The sequence below is a fragment of the Alligator sinensis genome, unplaced genomic scaffold, assembly GCF_000455745.1.
Source record: "Alligator sinensis unplaced genomic scaffold, ASM45574v1 scaffold600_1, whole genome shotgun sequence".
NCBI lineage: Eukaryota > Metazoa > Chordata > Crocodylia > Alligatoridae > Alligator > Alligator sinensis.
This window is the reverse complement of record NW_005841859.1, coordinates 4438761-4460651: the sequence shown is the minus strand read 5'-3', so window position 1 is coordinate 4460651 and position 21891 is coordinate 4438761. Positions and strand designations below refer to the sequence as shown.

General features: G+C 43.6%; 1 protein-coding gene across 1 annotated transcript in view; it reads left to right on the top strand.

Moving 5' to 3' along the window:
• Nucleotides 1-872: 872 nt before the first annotated feature.
• Nucleotides 873-21891, top strand: part of IL17REL (interleukin 17 receptor E like) — a 70766-nt gene continuing 49747 nt past the window's right edge. Inside the window, exon 1 of the mRNA XM_025215557.1 lies at nucleotides 873-1191. Within this exon, the coding sequence (XP_025071342.1) occupies nucleotides 1090-1191 (102 nt within the window). The 5' untranslated portion in view covers nucleotides 873-1089. The remainder of the gene's footprint in view (nucleotides 1192-21891) is intronic.

Below are 21891 nucleotides of genomic sequence, written 5' to 3'. Positions count from 1 at the left end.
GTTGTGTAACATGCTCTCAATGTAAGGTAGTTTCAAGAAGGGCATTCCAGTTCCCTTTATGTTGGAGAAGTAGTCAGGCTTTGTGACTCAGCTCAAGCCTGCTTTTGGGGCTGGTTGATTTTGGTGTCTTTAGTAAGGCATACACACTTTCTAACTTGGTTGAAAATCTAATAGAATGAAAAGGCTTCTTCTAATCAGAGCAAATAATGTGTACTTAAGTGCAATTAAATTCTAGACTAACATATTCTTGATAAAAAATCTGTCTTCTTTACTGAAGGAAAACATGAGCCAATCTTGTAAGGCCATCGGTCCATTACAGCCACATCACTTCATAGAATCATAGAAGTAGGGTCGGAAGGGACCTTGTAGATCTTCAAGTCCGACCCCCTGCCTGGGCAGGAGGAAAACTGGACTCAATTGACCCCAGTCAGGTAGGCATCAAGCCGCTTCTTAAAGACCCCCAGGGTAGGAGCCAGCACCGCTTCCCTTGGAAGTTGGTTCCAGAACTTGTGGACTCAGACTATTCAAAGTATCTCTTTAGTTTCAGTGGCTTGCCTGTCTGAACATAAGAAAAGCACTCCTGTTTCTCCAGCTTTTATATATTGGAATCTCTGTTCATGGGAAACCTAGGAACAAAAAAGCAGATCAGGATGCAATTACATTGTTACTAATTTTGCATAGTGCTTTTCTATATTCTGCTTGACAGTAGCTATTGTTAGTTCTTAATTTTCATGACAATTGAATTTACACACAAAATCAACAAAGAAGAAATTTGCTAAGACTTGTATACGATGATGAAATCCAAAAGGAAATGTTTTACTATGATTGTCTAGATCTGAAAGCATTCTTTACTATCTTGTACACAGGAGCATACGTTTTGAATTGTGAATAAAGCTTGCTTCATAGCCTAGACAATCAGCATACTTCTCAACACTGGTAACAAACTTGTAGTAAGAGGAGGAGCCTAGCTCAGAGGTAGTGTGGGTGGGACTAATACATATTAAAGTTTTGGCATGAGAGAAAGAGTTGTCAGAGTTGAAGGTCTATTTCTAAAAGATTAATCCAAGGCTGTGATTTTTAAAATTTAAGATGCTAAGAGTTGATGTTCAGATTTTTATTATAATAATTTTGGGGACCTCTGATTGCCAGATAATTCCCCGGATTGAAGAATGTGGACTTGCCTGCTCTCAGGTAAACTGTATCTGCTATTAATATATGCTACTAAAATATTTGTAAACATCTATATGGTTCATCTGCCTTAAATAACATCCTTAAAATTGCTGTAATTTTGAAGTGCAAAAAATTATGTATGAAAATTAAGTATGGAAAGTTGACATCATCCAGGAATAACTCATTAAGAAACTTTTAATGTACAGCATTACAATTTTTTCCCCTCAGCCTATTATGTATTATGGGGGTAGTGATAAAAAGTATTTAATTCCTTTTAATTACTTGAGTAACACAATTCTTATAACTAGACTAGTTTAATGGGTACTGAAGGTGGAATTTTCAAATGTGCCTAAATGTTTTATGAGTACAAATCCCATTCATTTGCACAAGAATAAACAATTAGAGTCGGATTGTTAAATCTCTTCTTTGTTGGGAGAAGTGCAATGTCACTTCTGTTAATTTTAATGAGTTACATTGTGACTAAAAGAGAGCATGTATTCCTTGTAATAACTTTTCATTTTGTATTGTTTCCCTGTATGCCCACATGGGGGCAGTATAAAGATGTTCTGATTTTATAGATTCTAAAAAAAGTAGTAGTAAAAATTCTAAAATTAAACACGAAATTATTAGATGATTGAAATGAAAATAGGATGCAATGATAAGGAAATTGTGCTTACCTATACTTGCCATGTTGACATTAACAGTTCACTTGTTATTGAGAAGATACAATTTGGTGCCATGAAACCAGCATTGAACTGTATGAACAGAGGTCCTGACTGAAAGTGTCATGGTGTTGTGAACCCTCTAGGGATGGGACTAAGACATACATTAACAAGCTTCATCAATATTGTTTAATGATAAAGAATGATGAATATGAAATACAGCGCTAATTTGCCTCTTGTTTTACACAAGACAATATAAAAGTGCCAGTAAGATAAAGCACAGTGAGAAGCCACTACCATATTTACAGTTTTTGTTTGTGATTCTGAATCAATATTGTATCTGTTCCTTACCTGCTCACATATTATGTTATCATTGCATTTTATTCATGTGAAAAGAGGGATTTTTCAGAAAGAACTATATATTTTACAACTATAAAAATGCATTTTTAAAACTTTTCTACCTGCATCCATTTTTGGCTTCCTTTATCCTGCCAAACTGGGAATAATAATCACTCCTGGCATGTAAAACAATGATAGTATTATGTGTTTAAAGTATTGTCACAAAACTTTTTCTAACTAACACTGAAGTCTAGGATGATTTTAGAAATAAATCATATATTTTTGTTTAGATACATTGAAACTGGTTTACCAGAATAGTGGTATCAATTTAAAGGTATCTGAAATTGTTAAACAGCATGATTCAGTACATTTGCTGAAGGTGGTTTTTTTCTGCTGGTTTGTTCAGTATGATTCTGAATTTATTATTCGCTTTTAAGACAAACATGTTTTCTTACTAAGACAATCACTCCTCTTGGAGTTGGGACAAATTGGCTCAGGTTTTCTCTCACTTGGTCAGCACTGCCAAGATAACATTTGCAACTAACATTTGCAAGATAACTGGTGCATGGCATTAGAGCTATATGACCAGAGACCTGGGCTTTCCATTTCCCATGGAAATATGAAGAAAACTGCAGATTTTCCCCTTTACCTGAGGAAAACGTGGATTTTTCATTTTAACAGGAAAACCTACAGATCTTGCACTTTTGCAAAGAGCTCTCTGCAGGCTGGCAGAGTTCCAGCCTGCAAGAGGCTGGGTGGGAGCGGGAGGAGGGTGGTCAGGCAGGGGGCACCCTGTGCATGTATATGCGCATGGCTGCCCGGCAGCCTGAAGAGCAGCTCCAGCAGGTAAGTCTGGGTGGGGGGATTGAGGCCCCATAGGGAGGGAGGAAGTTTGGTAGGGCTGGGGCTGCTGCCTAGCTGGGGGGTGCATGGGGCTTGGGACCTGGGGCTGGAATGTGGGGAGCAGGATGGGGCCATGGGCAGCTCATCTGGGGGGTGGGGCTGGCTCCCTGCTGCTGTGCGCACTCCCAGGGGGCAGGGGGGACGTATGCATGGGGCAGGGGCAGGGCTGGGCACAGGCTGCCTGCTGTGGCTTGGTCTCCCTGCCCTGCTGCCCTCCTTTGGGGCCTCTGCAGCACAGCGGGTGTGACTCTGTGTGGCAGGGCAGAGCAGGGCCATGTGGGGAAGCTTGTTGCTTCTGCACACTGCACACTGGCCTGGCAATGCATCCCCTGCACGCCCTGCAGCAGCAGGGGCATTAGCATGGGGTTGTGTCCCTTGCTGCTGCTGTGTGGGCAGGGGATGCATTGCCAGGACAGCATGGAGCTTGCACTGGCAAAGACCTTCCCTGCATGGCCCCGCTCTACCCTCGAGTGCCATGTCACATCCGCTGGACTGTGGAGGCCCCAGGGGAGGGTAACAGGGCAGGGAGCCTGAGCCTGCAGTGGGCAGCCTGCTCCCACCCCTGCCCCCACCTCATGCACAGATCTGGGGGGCACGTGTCCCTCCTTCCTCCCTGGGAGAGTACGCAGTGGCAGGGAGCCAGCTGCACCCCCTGCCAGAGCCTGCAGCAGGCAGCAAGCAGTGGGGGATTGGGGGGGAGCCAGGCTCTATGTTCTGCTGCAGCAGCTGCTGCCTCCTGCGGGCAGCAGCCAGGGCTTGGGTGCTGCTGCGGGGGGCAGGATGCTACAGATCTGGGTTCCTGGCCCCATAGCCCTGGCAGCTGGGGGCCCCCTCTGGTAGGGCTGGGGGGCAGGGGGCCCTGGGTGTGGGATGAAGGGCACCATCAGGGCCAGGGGGCTGTGGGGGGGAGTGAGGGGCACCAGCAGGATTGCGGGGGCGGGGAGAAGTGAAGGGCACCAGCAGGGCTGGTGGGCTGTGGCTTGGGAGTGAGGGGCCTGGACCTGCAACCTGGTGAGCTAAAGGAGTAGGGGGAGCTCTGATATTCCATGCTGATTTTCCATGATAAAAAACCCAAAATCAAATACCAAAATTTATAGGTATTTAGAATTTATTTTATTATAGTGATTGAGGCACTGGTAGGCTTCCAAATTGCTTTAAAATTGTAAATATATCAAGAAAACATTGTGTTCAATTGTTACTTATATACAGGTTTTCCTCGATTTATGCTGTACAAGTGTTCCTGGAGAATGGCGTATAAATTGAATTCACGTAAGGTGAACCCTGCCTGTCCCCACTCACTTCTGCTCCTGGGTTGTGCCGTGCCCTGGTGCAGGCAGCTGGTGTCGGCTGCTCCTGGGTCCACTGCAGCCAGGACTGGAGTGAGTGTTGCACCCCACGCTGCCTGGGGGTTTTCTTGTCTGCACCCACCCCAGCCCATGCTGGAGTGGCCCCAGGAGCTGCCAACACCAGCTGCCTGCACCATGGCACAGTGCAGCCCAGGAGCTGGAATAAGCCCAGGCATAGGGGACAGGTGGAGCACGGTGCAGCCCAGCAGCTGCAGGCAGCTGGCACCGGCCACTCCCGGAGCCACTCCAGCACAGACTGGGGTGAATGGGGCCGCAGCTCTTTCCCCTCCCCCCACAGACTTACCTGTTTGGGGTGGGGCATCTATGCTGATCGCCTAAAAGCGAATTTACGTCGCATATAATGAATTATGCGTCTAAATATGCTCATTGCATAAGAGTAAATTTGCATATAAAGAACCCGCATAAATCGAGGGAAACCTGTATATAGTGGACTTCCATTTTAATCATGGATTTGGGGGTTTTAATCAGAGAATTAGCAATTTTTTTATCAGGGAAACCCAGGATCCCTGTATGAGACACTTGCTGATTTGGAGAATTCCAGAGGATGCTTTTAGACCAAATCCTCTTTTTCTTTGAAAGCTTTCTCAGTGTTTTCTCCTCTAGACCCACACAAGTTGTGACCCTTTTCCCACTGCCATTGCAACTGCCTCAAGTAGAAACAACCTATCTTGTGTAACTGTCTTTACATGGGGACACATGTAACCACTGAACTGTTCCAAAATATCAGTGATTGGGAATGAGTTAAAAATTGTCACAGGCTTGTGCAGGCTCCAGGTGTGTCCCAGCCCCCTCTGGCAGCTAATCATGCTACAAACTAGTGAGTCTGTGAGGCTGAAGGGGGACCTAACAGCAGCCTTCAAGGACCTGAAAGGTGGTTACAAACAGGATGGAGTGAGACTGTTCTCAGTGTTGGCAGATGACAGAACAAGGAGAAATGGTCTCAAGTTGTAGCAAGGGAGGTTTAGGTTGGATATTAGGAAAACCTCTCATGAGGAAGGTAGTAAAACACTGGAACAGGTTACCCACAGAGACTGTAGAATCTCCATCCTTGGAGGTTTCATCTAAGACCCATCTAAACAAAGCCTTGTGTGGGATGATATACTTGGGGATGGTCCTGCTTTGAGCAGGGGTTTGGATTAGATGACCTCCTGAGGTTCCTTGCTACCTTAACTTCCTATGAGTTAAAAAATGACTGTTCAACTTCTGGCCCTCAGCCGTGCCCTGCACAGGTGCACATTGTGCCTAATATACTATCAGGGCCCCATGCCTTGCACGCTATGCAACCTGGACAAACCATGTGTGTCCCCTTGCTGCACTGTGTCAGTGCCCCTGCACTGTGTGGGGTCCTTGGGGCTGCTCCACCCCATCAGGGATGGGGGTACAGGAAGTGGAAGCTGGAAAAAGGAGGGAGAACTGGAGGCTCCAGAAATGGTGGGAGTAGTGCCAAAATTAGGAGCTCAGGGGCCTTAGGTTAACCCCGTGGTGGCTAAGTGCACCTCACACGCAACCAGTTGGACAGCCCTGAGTTAAAAGAAAATCAGTATGAGGGAGTCTTGGCTTTTGAGGTTAGCAATTTACAGAATCAGGCTCTTAAGTGGATACTGGCAACTTAAATTTCATGTTTCTGTTTAAATCTTTTTGAACCTGCTTTTTTTTTTAAGTAGCCTCCAATGATGAAATTGTAGAGAAATGCTGTTTTTTGTCTGAGTGCGTTCAATACCACTTACAGTAGTGTCACTGGCTGACTGTGCAGGCAGTCTGTGGCTGAATAGCTCTTTTAAAAAAGCAACAGAAAAGTGTAAAGGATTTGGCAAAACCAAGAAAACTGGAAAGCAGACTTAGACAGAGTGCCTAAACCTACTTTCAATTTAATTTGGACTTACTGACAAAATGTTAGAGTGGCTGTGTTCCTTGAATATTTGCAGCCTGCTCTGAGTATCTTTGGAAGATGAGGTGGAAGTATAAAGTATTGGTACTGCTTCTAAAGAGGGATGTGGGTATTATCTGTTATGAGGATCATGATGCTGGGTGCATTGACATGAGCTGTTTACTGTGGAGCTGACTAATTAGCTCAGCAGTAAATGTCTCAGTGTCTACACATGTATTAGACTGCAATAAACGAATAAACCCCATTGCAGGTTAGTACTTGTAAATATAAGTACTATCCTGCTGCAGGGTTTTTTAGTGCACAGCAGTGTACAAGTAGATGCTGACCTGGCTGTCTGGGGCATGAGGGCGCTTCAGTGTTGGGGCTGCCTGCTGGCTAACCACATACTGAAGCACCCTTATGCCCCAGAGCCCCTCTGCAACATGTTGAGCAGAGTCTGAGCAGACCTGGGCTGGCAAGTTGACCCCCTGGGTGCCCTGACAGCTGGGGCCAGTCCAACACAGTTCAACATGCTGTGGCACCCAGTTCAAAAGTGACACCCTGGGGCAATAAAGTCCAGAGTGATATGTGCTGGAGTTTATTGCTGCTAAGTGATTGTGCATGTAGATGTACCCACTGAAAACAAAAGTAAGGACCATTTAGATTTTAAATTTCACTACCACTTACTAAACCACCCTTAGTTTACCAGAGGTATTCAGCAAGCATCTACTGTTGTGTATTTTTCATATTTCATTATTATTTTAATGTATCAAAATTGCCAACTTCCAGATGGATCTAGGAAGTACAGAGACAAAGGATATTTAATATTCTTAAAGGAAAATATTGAAAACATCTTGAAAATGTTCAGCTGGAGAGCAGATTAGCAGTCTTATTGTATATTATGAATAATTTCTCCTCCCTTGTTTAAAGGCCTTGGCTTCTGAGCTCACTGTCATATCTCTGCAAACATTGTTATCTAACACTCTTCACCTGTAAACACCACAGGGGATTCCCAGGCTGTGACTGTAACTGAGCCCATGTTCCACCATCCACATTGCCTACAAGCTGTGCAGAAAGAACTAGGTGTTTGCCAAACTCTGTCCTACAGCTGGTAAAAAACAGGAACATTACACAGAAACATGTATAAAAGCTGAAAAGTATGAGGTCATATCAGTATTATCTTCAGTTAGATTCAGAATGCCTGAGTAGGAGGGATAAAGAAGGAAGCTTTAAATAAGTCTGGGATTTCCATGTAGTGATAAAGGTTATTATCAGGTAATGCCTTTCTGGGGAATTCTCTCTCTCTCTCTCTCTGATGCTGCTGCAGTGTGTTAACATTATGCATAGCTCACTTCATTAACCTTTGTGTTCCTCCTTCCAACACTCAAACTGTTGGAAGGAACTGCTCTAATCAAATACTATATGCTGCTGTCAATATTGTAATACCCTTGGGTCAGATACATACTCAGTGTAAGTTTGTATAGCTTCATTCTTTGCTACAGTAAGTAATGAACATTTTATAAAAGCTTTTAAATCTTTAACTTGTAAATGGAATTGCTGAGTAAAGGGAAATGGAAAGGAGAAGTTAAAACAATGAAAGTAAAGGTGCGAATGCCTTGATGGTTTATTTGTTTTCCATAATTGAGAGAAGCTGCGAGATCTTTCAGTGTATGAAAATTGACATATGTGGAAAACAAAAATGTGAACCATGATCAGAGATTTGGTTTTGCAAGAGACTTATGTAAGTATGGAGTGAAAGCGGAACATGGGGACTACTAGGTATGTACTATTTTGTGTGTGTGTGCACTGAAATCCATTGTTTGGAGGAATTATTTCACTTAAAATATTTTCTTTGCTGAACTCTTCTGGGATACAGCATAATTCAGGGAACAGCATGAGTGATTAGCGCTCAGAAGACCTGGTTTCTGTTCTCAGCTCTGTCATTGATGTACTTCTGTGACAGTGGTTATATCATTTCACCTCTCCTTATGAATAAAAAGAAGACAATAATACTGACACATCTGTGTGAAGTGCCTTAATGAGATGTGTTAAGTGTTGTAATGAAATAATCACCTACCAAAGGGTTCACACCTAAGATGATCAGTCAGCTTATCTCACTAGCTCATGTGTCAGCTGCCTCAGTTTCCCTTCTTATTGGCACTTCACAATCACTGCCCAACAGCTTTCAGGGGTGTAAGCTGTAGCCATGTTGGTCTAAGGACATACTGAAATAACCTTTTCTGCCTAACAGTTGGAATTTATTAAGGAACATATCTAGCTGATCTGGCCTCCTGGCCACAGGCTAAAATTCTCCATTCTGGGGATTGAAAACAGTTTACTGAAAGAGCTCTATGCACGCCATTACAACTCAAAAAGTTTGCCCACAAACTTGACAAACAGTGCTTCTTTTAGTAGTACAACAGATTAGTAATTGTTTGTGTTTCCTCATGAAACATTTTGATTTTGTTAACTTAATATTGTTTTAATTTAAGAATAAAATGTCTTTAAGAAAACCAAGAAGTGTTTGGTGAAACAAAAATCTTTTGTGAAATCTTACACTTAGTGAAAAATAACTTTCTTTTCATACATTTTTCATTGGAAACTTTTTTTTTTTCTAGATCTAGTGGATATTGAGTTTAACTCAGTACTCTATAATAATGGAAACTTTGCTAGGGTTCTATATAGATTTAGTCATCTCTCTGGAGGTATCAAGGTTTTTCATAGTCTAATGCACTTCAGTGACATAAAGTGATGTCCAAAATAAAAGTTGTGAAATATTGAGGACGTTCCAACCTGAGCATGCTCTTCGTGGCTACGGCTTAGCACCAAAGTGATGAAATGATACATATTGGGATATGGCAGTGACCTCTCCATCGATATCATGGCCCTGGCCCTGGCTTTGTGCCAATGTTTGTCTATTAGGACTTTCTCTCTAAGGAGTGATTTTAAAAAGGCTGGAAAATCAGCTTAATTGTCCACCTGGAGACTTCTTGTGAATACTTAGATGGTAATTCAAAACACGATTGAGTCTACTCTGAATTGTACCAATAAGGACAAGGCTTTAGCTCCCAGTATTTCATATTGTGACCTTTCAGCACGTAGGGTAAAGAGTGAGTGCTATAAGTTGTATGGGAGTTATGTCTTCACATAAAACAAACCACCTCCCTCCCCCATTTTAGGGCCCAATTTATGCTATACAGATGATCCACAGTGATATAACCTAAAGGGAAATATTCTGATCTAATTGCCTTGAACCTTATGTGGTAAACTTCAATGAGTTTTTGGAAAACCAAATCATTTGGATTTGCCTTAACTTGCTTGTACACCTCCAAAATGTATGAGTCACAGACAATATTATACAGGACGGTATGCACATTCATTGTCTTCTCTTGGAAAGGTGTTGAGGAAGTAGAATCTGTTTCAGTAAATGCATTTTACTGTCTTCAACTTCATTTTTCCCTTTAGTCCCTAATATGCAAACTTCCTTAATTTCCTCCCCTCAACAACTTCCTCTTTTACCTGAGCAGCTGTTCCTATTCCTGCAATTTTGTCTCTCTCTCTAAATTCGTAATCTGTGGGTTGCAACACTATTTTTAAATTGTGGCTTCTTTCTGTTATAAAACTCTTTCTTTGTCTATTTTATAGTTTCTATTTTAGTGTTAGATGGGAATGAGTTCTTGATGCTTTGTGTGTGTGTGCGCTAAAACTTTCCAATAGGTTTATAGTAACCTTACTTAACTTGAGACTCTAAAAAATAAGATAAAACCTTCTTTTGCAGGATGGACCAATGTGCGTTAGCACCGCAAACACCTAGTGCAGAATGTAGTGGACCAGCTATAAAATCCATGTTTGTATGTTTGGCAGTGGCACTATTTAAAAAAAAAAATCTGGCTCCATCTTTCCACAACTTCTGTGTATTCCTCTTTGTGGAAAGGGAGCCATCAGATTTTTTATTTTCTCATGTTTTCTCAAAACAACAATTTAAACTTAGTTGCAGCATGTAGTCATAAAGTTATAGGACAAACTGAACACAACGGTTTTTGTTTCGCTTTGTTTTTTTACACATGCAGATGCCAATGCACATCTCCTCCTCCTTTTCTTTAGAATTTCCAAAATCATTCATAACCCACTACTGGGTCGGTTACCTCAGACACAAATGTCTCTCAATATACAAATCTTTTAAGCACTGTTTTATGGCATAAAGAAGAATTAAAGTGTAATTTTATTTTACATGTGCTTAGACATGCATATTCTTTGGGGTAGGAACTAACTTTTTTGTTCTGTTTGTGCAGTGCTTCATACAGAGGGCATGGGTTCATGATTAGGGATTTTAGATATTCTGATATTACAAGTATTTATAACACCACAACCAGGAAAAAGCTCTGTCTTTGTGCAACTACAATATGTGTAAACACAAAGCAATGGCTTTTAACTAGATGCATTCTGAAGGACTTTGCTTTTTAGCTTTTAAGGGCAGATATTAGAATATTTTGTATATCTGTGAACCTAATTTAATCCCTATCCTGCTCCTGTTAAAAAGGCAATATTGATTTCCATGTGAATTTTACAAGATTTGGCCCTTAAAACTTTCTCTATATTAGTTTTATTTGAGAATTCAGATATTTCTGAATGGTAAATAGGAAAGCTTATATCTGCAGGCAAAAGTCATCACATCATCACAAAGTTCAGATGTAGGTGAGAACACCTAGAAGAAAACTAATAATAAATAAGACCCAACACAGATTTTTCAACAACTAATCATGTCAAGCCAACTTGATTTTCTTCTGTGATAGGATAATAGGCCTTGTGGATAGGAGAGAAATAATGTGACATATCTGGATTTATTCCAGATAATGGCTTTTGATATTCTCTCACATTACATTCTCATAAGCAAGCTGGGAAAATGGGGTCTACATTAATCTTCTATGATGGATGCAAAGCTGGTTGAAAAACTACTCAAAGAATAGTTATCAGTGGCTCATTTTCAAAGTGAAAGGAGGTATCAAATAGGTATCTGCATGGGTTTGTCATAGGTCTGATTCTAATTAATGCTTTCATTAATGATCTGGATGATAATATAGAAAGTACACATACTAACGTTACAAATTATACTACACTGGGAAAGATTGCAAGTACTTTGGAGGATAGGGTTAGAATTCAAAATGATCTTGCCTGATTGAGTATATTATTCAAAATCTCTTTAATGCACCTCAGTTAGAACAAGTGCAAGCACTGTACCTGGGTAGGAAAAATCAACTACACTGATATCAAATGGGAACAATTGTCTAGGTAGCAATTCTGTGGAGAAGAATCTGGAGGTTATAGTGAATCACAAACTGAATGCGAGGCAACAGTGTCATACTGTTGTTTAAAAAAAGAATACTTATACTGGGATGTATAAACAGTAATGTTCTATGTAAGACACAGGGATTAATTTTTCCTATCAACTCAGTCCTTAGTTTGAATACTGAGTCCACTTTTATACCACATTACAAGAGAGATGTGAACTAGTTAGAAGATTCCAAGACCACAGCCGCAAGAATTATCAGGGATCAATAAATTATGATCTTGAGAAAAGATTGAAAGCATAGGTTTTATTTAGTGTATAGAAGAGAAAACTGAGGTGCAACATGATAACAACCTTCACATATGTTAAAGGTTACTGTAAATAGGAAGTTAATAAATTGTTTTCCATGTTTACTTGGGATAGAACAAGAAGTAATCATCTTGAATTCAAAAAAGATAAATTTAGATTAGGACAAACATTTAAACTCTAAACCTAGTTAAAGATTGGAATAGGTTCTCTACCATTTTTGAAGGCTTTTAAGAAATAAGACAAATATCCATCATGATTGGTTTCAGGTGGGGGGAGGGGGAGGGGTAGTGGAACAGCACAGTCGCACCCTTTTTCGGACTATGTTATAGGAACAGTGCCAGGGACTTTTTTTAAGACCCTGAAGCAGGTCAGAATTCCTCTTCCCATTCTCTTCTGTGCTCAGCAGCACTTCTCCTTTCCTCCCTTCCTCTACCTGCTGCTGCTTTCCCCTGCTGACCCTGATGGTATGGTGTGCTCCAGAGTAGCTCTTTCCCCACAAGCCATGTTGTGCAGGAAGCCTGACAGTGGCAGCAGTGGCTTCTCCTCCTACTTACTTGATTCAGGGACTAAAAAAAAATCTCCAGCTGCTGCTCTCATGTTGCGGTCTGCCTGCCCTGGTTTGAAACTGGGATAGAGGGATAGAAACTGGAAGTCAGGGTGCCCTGGTCGCTGCTCCCACACTCTCTTTACAAAGTCCTGGGTCTGGCCATGAGTATAATAGATCCTGTGTTGAGGTTGGGGGAGATGCATTCCAGGCCTACTTTTAGATGCTGTGACTGTTTTCCAGTTAATAGATGTTTTTAGACACTTATTGATCTAATTCATAAATATGTCTCTTTTGATCTTATTAATGTCATGAATATATTTTTTTCAAATACTACTATTTCTAAATTTTGTCCAATAGACGTGGACACTAAATCCACAAATATTCGATATTTACCCACCCATAGTTATATAGGCCTTCCTGTATATAGCCCCCTTCCAGACACCTGGGATTTGGGAGCGGGGCTAAAGGGTCTGGGGGCACAGGTGGTTTTTTTCTTTGATCCTCCCAGTCTCGGGGTATCGGCTGAGGAGGGAGAGGAGGATCCAGGTAGTTAACCAAAGACTGCGGCGCTGGTGTCATTGGGAAGGCTTTGGCTTCCATGACCACAGCTCGCTCTTTGGTGAGAGAGGCAGCAAGCTGCTGGGAAGAGATGGCCTCCACCTCTCTCCGTTAGGGAGGAGGCTCTTCTCAGCCAGACTGGCTGACCTGCTCCACCGGGCTTTAAACTAAGCCTGTTGGGGGGCGGGGGGGCTACTGCCACTGCTGGCCCACTGAGCAACCCTTGCAAAGCTAGCAGGCCAAGGCACTTAAGGGCCCCCACCCCTGCCCCAGCCCTGGTACAATCTGTGGGCAAGGCAAGAGCCCCCAAGGGGACACTTGCCTGCCTGTACACAAATGCCAGGAGCTTGGGGAATAAGGAGGAGGAACTCATCCTCCCGCTTAACACGAATAATTATGATGTCATAGGGATAATGGAGACCTGGTGGGACTCCACCCATGACTGGACCATGGGTATAGATGGCTATATCCTGTACAGGAGAGATTGAGTAGATAAAAGGGGCGGGGGTGTAGCTCTCTATGTTAAGGAAAGTTATATGTCCCTGCAAGCTGATATTGGCGACCAGGGTGGACGATTGGAGACCCTCTCGGTTAAAATCCGTGGGGAACACGGCACAGGGGACACAACAGTGGGAGTCTACTACAGACCTCCCACCCAAAGTCAAGAGCTTGACCAGGAGTTTGCCCAGGAACTGGCTGAGGCTGCATGCTCCAGGACCATGGTTGTCATGGGTGACTTCAACTACCCAGACATCTCATGGGAGGATCACTCAACAAAATCTGAGCGGTTGCAAAGCTTCCTCTCATATGTGGATGACCTCTACCTGACTCAAGAAGTGTACGGGCCAATGAGAGGTAAAGTGCTGCTCGACCTGGTACTAGCAACTGGGAATGACCAAATTGGCGACCCAATGATCAATGGGAAGCTGGGTGATAGCGACCACGAGCTGATCACCTTCACCATCCACCGTAAAGCTGGCAAGTCAGTCAGCAATGCTGAAGTCCTTGACTTCCGGAAATCTGACTTTGACAAGCTCAGGAGGCTTGTCAGTGAGGCCCTAAGGGTCCACGCCCCCAGGGGAGGGGAGTTCAGAAAGAGTGGTTGCTCCTCAAGGGAGCGATTCTCAATGCACAAGCTAATTCTATTCCATCTCGAAGGAAAGGCAGCAAGAGGGCACAGCAGCCCCCCTGGCTCTCCAGGGATCTAGCAGACCTCCTGAGGCTAAAAAGAAAGGCCTACGAAGGATGGACGATGGGATTCACCTCCAAGGAGGAGTATTCTGCACTGGTCTGGTCCTGCAGGGATTGCCAGCTTGGGTTTGTTGTGGGTCAGTCTTGCTTGACCAATCTCATTTCTTTTTACAACCAGGTGACCTATCACCTGGACAAGGGAGAAGAGATTGATGTCATATATCTTGACTTCTTCAAAAAAGCCTTTGATCTGGTATCCCATGATCACCTCTTGGCAAAACTGGCCAATTATGGCCTTGGGTCCACCACGATCTGCTGGCTGGGAAATTGGCTCTGTGGTCGGACCCAGAGGGTGGTGATGGATGGAAGTCAATCGTCATGGTGACCTGTGATCAGTGGGGTCCCCCAAGGCTCTGTCTGTGGACCTATATTGTTCAACATCTTTATTAATGATGTGGACTTTGGTGTCAGAAGCGGACTGGCCAAGTTTGCCAATGACACCAAACTTTGGGGCAAAGCATCCACACCTGAAGACAGGAGGGCGATCCAGGCTGACCTGGACAGGCTTAGCAAGTGGGCGGACGAGAACCTGATGATGTTTAACACTGAAAAATGCAAGGTTCTCCACCTTGGGAGGAAAAACCTGCAGCATCCTTCTAGGCTTGGCAGTGCTATGCTGGCTAGCACTACGGAAGAAAGAGACTTGGGGGTCATGATTGACCACAAGATGAACATGAGCCTTCAATGCGATGCTGCGGCTAGTAAAGCGAGCAAAACCCTGGCTTGTATCCATAGATGTTTCTCAAGAAAATCCCGGGATGTCATTCTCCCCTTGTATTCAGCCTTGGTGAGGCCGCAGCTGGAGTACTGCATCCAGTTTTGGGCCCCACAATTCAAAAAGGATGTGGAGAAGCTTTAGAGCATCCAGAGAAGAGCCACGCGCATGATCAGAGGTCAGGAAAACAGACCTTATGACGACAGGCTGAGAACTATGGGGCTCCTTAGCCTGGAAAAGCGCAGGCTCAGGGGTGATCTGATGGTCACCTATAAATTTATCAGGGGTGTTCACCAGCATCTGGGGGGAACGTTTGTTCACCAGCGTGCCCCAAGGGATGATGAGGTCGAACGGTTATAAACTACTGCAAGACTGTTTCAGGCTGGACATAAGGAAGAATTTCTTTACTGTCCGAGCCCCCAAGGTCTGGAATAGCCTGCCATCGGAGGTGGTTCAAGCATCTACTTTGAACACCTTCAAGAGAAATTTGGATGCTTATCTTGCTGGGATCCTATGACCCCAGCTGACTTCCTGCTCCTTGGGCAGCGGGCTGGACTCGATGATCTTCCGAGGTCCCTTCCAGCCTTAATGTCTATGAAATCTATGAAACCTGATTGGCCCTTTTTTGCCTCTCTTCCCCAGGGCCAGGTGCAGTTAATTTCCTCATTAGGCATCTGATCTCTGGTCTTTTACCTACTCAAGCCCTCCTGGTAACAGGGGCACAGGTTCCCTGTTATAATGTACAAACTTCCTTTTCCACGTGCATCTTCTTTCAAGGGACATTCACTTCTTGAGGAGCTTCCTTGCACCAGGTATTGTAGATCAACACATTCAGAAATTATATGGATCCAAGAAAGGCTGCTAATCAAAGAAGGCCCATTGGAGAAGACATCTGCAGTCCTGTTACACCGAGAAAGGGTACATCTTGAATGCCTCCGCAGTTCTGTGTGTGTTGAGGAAAGGGGAAATAGACTCTGTTGGGTTGTCCCATGTCAACTTTAGAGATCAATGTAAACATGCCAAATTCTACCTGGAAAGTCCCAGGCAGCCAGTTCAGTAGAGCCCCATGCAAGGCCCATGGGACTAAATGCAGAAAAAGGTACTAATCAACCTAATTAAGCAGAATTATGCCCTTAAACCTACAATGAAACTATATTTCCTGCTCTGTGCTAGGTAAAACTTCAGTATGGCATCCCATGAAGAGTCCTGGGGAGGTTCTGTGACTGAAGCCCGCCCCGCTCCCTCCCTGGTTTTCCCTTGCTTTACAGAGAGAAATTCCCAAGAAGTCTTTATAGAATACAGTTTATTTTTTTCCAACGCAGTACATCTACAACACCTCTGCCCACCTGCATGTGGTGGGGACCAGTGGCCCTGCTAAACCTACCTTTAATCCTTGTTCTGGATTAGCAATCTGGGTAGGCCATCAAATGGGACTTTTACAATTCATATTGCTCCTCTTTACCACAATGTACAGGGAAATGGCAGCCCTGTCATTGGGTAGCTCTTCGATGTGTAAAACTCCCAAAGGGGAAAAAACCAAAACCACAAGTTAGAGCAGTTCCCAGCAGGAAGAACTGTTGCAGTCAGTGATAGTTCAAAGGTTATTGACAGTGTTTGATTTGTTTTTCGCTATCTAAGGCTGCAGAGTATATATGAAGTAAAGAACTACAATATTTGCTTAAGTCATGACTAGTAGATGCATCTGCTGTGTAGGCTTCCCTGCTCAGTTCTGCCAACATATCTCAGCCCAGAGATGCAGCATCTCTGGTAATTTTGACTCAGGAGAAGCAGCTGACAAATATTCTTGTGATCCCAGATTTTGGTATGGGTTTGTGATAAGCACCAGAAGGGCTGACAAGAGTCCAGACAATTCGTCTTCACTTGTGAATCAAATCAGGACTTGCAATTAGGTCTCCAAACATAAATCCCTAGAGTAGTGATCCACTGCAATATCCAGATCCACCAATTTACCAGGTTCTTCCCTCTCTCTGTGAAATTACCCACTGTTTAAATTCAAAATGATGTATCTTAATATACTTCTAGATTCCTTTAGTTATATAAATACAGGGAAACTATTACTGTTTTCTTTCCATTCTGGCATACAGATTTATGAAGAGATCTGATAAAAGACATATCTGCCAGAATGTTCAGTACCTTAATGCCTGATTCTTAAGCACCAGTCCCCAAGGGTGGAGTATGTGAGCTGGTTGTGCCTTCTGCTAACTGGTTTTGTGCAAGTCACAGCCATACCTCTTCTAGGGTTCAAAAAAGGCAGGTTCTTCATTTGGAGTCTTTCTTTAAGGCCAGGTACAGATATTACACTTTTACCAATATAAGTGATGGGAAACAGATCTATACCCATAACAGAACAGAAGTCCAGCACACACAGACTGGTTTAAAAATGGTGGAACCCAGTCTAAGATTTGTACCACCCACCAAAGGGTGAATGTGTGTTCTATTAGCTACACACTAAGTTTGTGCCCCACCAACCTCAGCAAAGGAAACCAAAATAAAATAACCTTGCCTCTTCCGGTGCAGACCATAAAGGTACTCCAATTTCTCCCAGGAGCAAGAGCCTTCTTTAGCCTCTCCTTCCCTTTTTAGAGCTAGGGCCCTTTTTAAATGCTCCCAGCTGGAAATCTGTCCAGGGATCTGATTCCCTCACAAATTGCACTTCATTGCAAAACAGGGCTAGCAGCTCCTTATGAATCTTTAAACGGTCTTTGCACCCTGTCAAACCCAGAGTTAAGCATTAGATTATCATAGGGAGAAATAGGTGACCCAGGAAAATGTCCCCCCTCCTTCCCCCTGCATTCTTAGTAGGGGTCTGCTTAGAATTTGGTCACAGGAAATGTTAGGCATGGAGTTATGTTTGAACTTTTGCCACCTATCTGGAGTTTACACACTTGAATCAGTGCATCTCGGAGGTGTTTCCATCCCCTGGGATCCAGGGCCCAGACTCCTCACCTGAGGGTAGGTATCTACAGCTACTTTTTCAAAGACCAGAGCAGGGCTCGCTCTCTCCCTCTCCGTCTCTCTCTCTCATAATAATAAATAAATAAAAAACCAAAAAACCCAGCCACTGGTGAATGAAAAGAAGGGCCCACCTGGTATATAATAGTGTAGTGCAGTGGTTTTCAATCTTTTTTTAGTATTCAGCCTCCCCCCCAATGTTTCTGAATTTATAATCACCCCATTTCAAAAATGTATTTCATTCAATTATTACCTGTGGAAAAATAATGCAACTACTCTGTTCCAAAGAACTCAAAGGGTGCATCTACATGTGCAATAAATTTGAAGCAATAAACTCTGGAGGAGTTTGAACAAGAGTAGATTACACCTGAGTGCAGCATCTACATGTGTGCTGGGGACAGCAGCAATTTGAGCTGGGGCAGAGTAGTTTATGCCAGGGCTGGGAGCACATGGGGGTTGGGGTTGGGGTTGGGGTTGGGGGTGGGCAGGGTTAGCCCTGTGCTCTGGGTGGCAGCGTTGGGTGATGTCAGAGCTGGCTGGGGCACTAGAGTGCTGTGTCTATATGTGCATTTAATTGCAGTTAATTACCCCATCATAAGATAGTACTGTCCCCAACAGTACTACCTTATAGCAGCTTTAATTAATTTACCACAGCCTAATAGCATTGCACATGTAGACAGTGAGTCTTTACTCCACAGCTAATTAGTCTACTTCAGGTAAGTGCACATGTAGACACAGCCAGTAAGGCCACAAGAAATTGGAATGTTTTTGACACTATGGATTTCTATTTGAAATCTCTGGGTTTATCTTGTGAATCATGCATTGATGTTTTACACCTAACTGCTAATATTGCCACAACACACTGATTAAAAATCACTGGCTTAATGGTTAGACTATCCACTGAAGACACACAAGACTTGAGTTCAACATTCTCTTCAAATTGAGCATTCAAGCTCACAACTTCCTCTCTCAGAATAATGCCCTAATCACTGTGGATAGTCTGGTGTGAGGAAACTCTTTTCTCCCTTAGTTGAAGCTGTATTGCCATGGTGAAAAGACTTGTAAAATTCTTGGAACCAGAAAGAAAGTAAGCAAGCAAGAGACTGAATGTTACAGCTTCAACAGGTGACACGAAGAAAGCCACTCAGCCCAGCTTTTATAATTTGGAGGTTTGAATCCCTCAGGGTGGTAAGGGCATTTAAACTAAATCTTCCACTTCTGGGTGAGTGCTCTAAGCTCTAAACCAGTATATACAAGATGTCTGATGGCACTGTTTCATTCAGTCAGGTACAAGTGCCTGATACTGAGGGATCAGATCCTCTCAGTATGTAGTAGGTGTGCCCAGAGCACATAAATTGGCTTGGGCCCTTTTTTTGAAGACTTGTTTCTGGTTCTCAAGGGCACATAGGCAGGAGCCACTGCTCAGCTTGGGGTAGTTCTGGGTATTTGCAGAAAGAACTGCAGGTATCTAGGGAACTCTCAGATGAAACAGGAATGCACCTAGTAAATTTAGATGTCTTACAGGTTAGGTGGCTGCTGAGCAGGACTGTTTGTGGATCAGTTTTGAACTTAGACAGCTAAAGTCTGCTCCAGTTCTGCTTTAGGTCCCTAAGTCCTTTTTTGGATCTGGTCCCTAGACCTGACATAATCATACTTTGCAATTGACCACAAATTTTGGCTTCACATTTAGTGTTTCACAATCTCCCAAACCCCAGGAATGTAATAGTAAATGCACATACAAAATTTGCCTTACTTGGAAATGTCATTAGTAACTGTTTGTATAGTTTAAGTCACATAGGCAAGAAGCAAGTTCTGCATTCTAGGCTTATTTGGAGTCCTTAGATGTTAACAGAAATAATTCCACTGTCTTGACTCAGTTTGGGACTAAAGCTGTAGTCTCCTGTTTAGGAATGAATGAAAACAACATGACACTTGTTTCATACAGAGTAAACTACCCCATGTAATAGGCTGTAACCTGGGAGAATTTTCCAAGGTTTGCTCTCCTGGTAGAGCAACTTACTTGAAGCCACATGTACAGATGTCACAACCTTAGCTAGGCACTGTGAGTATCCTTCCATTCACTGGGACGCCCCCCTCCCTCCCCCCAACTCATCTGCCATGACTTGATGGAATTTTAACTGAACAGGAGGGGTTCAGTGGTGTTCAAAGCCTGGATCTGTGGGCGGGTGGTACTCGCTGCCTTGTCACAGTTGGTCCTGGGGCTCTGCCTCCCCTACACCCCATCCACTTGCCAACCATCAATGTTGTCATACCGCTGTGTCAGCCTGCGGTCCCAGCTTCTCTTCTTCAGCTGAGGAACCCTAGCCTCTTCGGCCCCAGTTCACAGTGCAGGCTCATGGTTGCAGCCTGCTCTTTGCTCCGGATCCTCAATCCTACTTGACCCCAGTGCAGGGCTTGTACCTGTGGTAGCCTCCACTGGCTCAGGGTTGAATAAACCCTGCCTGTGCATTAAGGATGGTGAGTGACTCCAACTCACTCTTGGGGAACGTGGGGTTGACAAGCCTTGCCTGGCTCCCGGACACTGCCCTCGCCTCCTCTCTGCAGGACAGGGTCCTTTGTGATCACTGCTTGGTCGGGTCAAACCCCAGTGAACTTGCCTCCTTGCCTCCTGCCTACTTTCTCCCTACTGGCTTCTGTCAGTGTTTTTAAATCTCCCGCAGCTGCTGCCAAGCTTGGTTGAAAGCTGCTTGAAAAGCTGGTGCAGCACTGGCTTGCACAACCTACATGTTAGCCTGGCCTGCCTCTCAGGTAAATTTTCGGGGCCAGAGTCCTTGGGTCTGTCTCCTGGAATGTTGGGATTTGTCCCTGCTGCTTCCGGTCCCTGGGAGCGGCTCCTGCCGCCACAGCAGACATTCGAATTCTGAGAACCTGGAGAGTGCTGACACTGTGCAGCTGGGGAAGGTGGGATGGGGGGCTGTGCACACATCTCAGTGTGCTCTGCAGGCTTTTTTAATCTGCCTGGCCACAGATGGTAACAGTGCATAGAGCAGCTCTGATTGGCTGACCCTGAATTCCCATGGTCAGCTTGTATTTCCCTGCAGCACAATGTGGGAATTGTGAAGGAGGTGTACTCTGCCCCCTGCTGGAGCAGCAGAGTGTAGCAAGCAACATACTGTCTCCTTGGATAGGAGGGAGTAAAGGGGGATGTTGGAGGATTCTCTTCTGAGATGAGCAATGGCATGTACAGGCATTTGCTCTCCCAGGAAAAATAGCAGACATGTTTACCCTGAGGCAGCCATTTTTGCCCTGAGAGAAAAAATCCTGAACATCTGTATGCTTGTGGTTTCTCTCCCTGTACAAGGCCATAGAACTTTGTATCCTTTTGTTTGGAACAGATTTCTTCATTACATAGTAGATGTCTTTGCTGTGAGGGATCGTCAGTCGCTTAGAGTATAAAGTGGCAAATTAAAAGTTCTGTTAACACTGTATAGGAATATGCTCATCTCATGAATATAAAGGTGATGTTTAGGGAGACTCGTTACACCTTCAAAGAGAAAACAGTTAAACTGGTCAGAAGTTTTGATACTCCAGTTGTGGAGTCATGCAGATTATCTAGCCTATTCTGTATAGAATTAATTTAGTTTAATTTTGTCTATTGTATATAATTCTATTTAATCAATTCTCACTCAGTGGTTCTTGATCTCATGTTTCCTAAGGTATCAGTACAAATACTTGTTGCAGAATGCTGTTACTGGAGGTAGAGTTTTTCTCCAGAATCCAGCATTGATGCATGTAACAGAATGTGTTGGATCCGTGCTCGAAATTAGCATCACTCCAGCTGGTCCAATGCAACTAAAAAAATGTAGCTGCTATCAGTTCTTTTTTGTGTTTATAATCACAACACAATTATTACATATATTCCATTGTTATTACTCTTGATTGTGATACCTAAAAGCAACATTGTTTTGACCAGCATTTCATT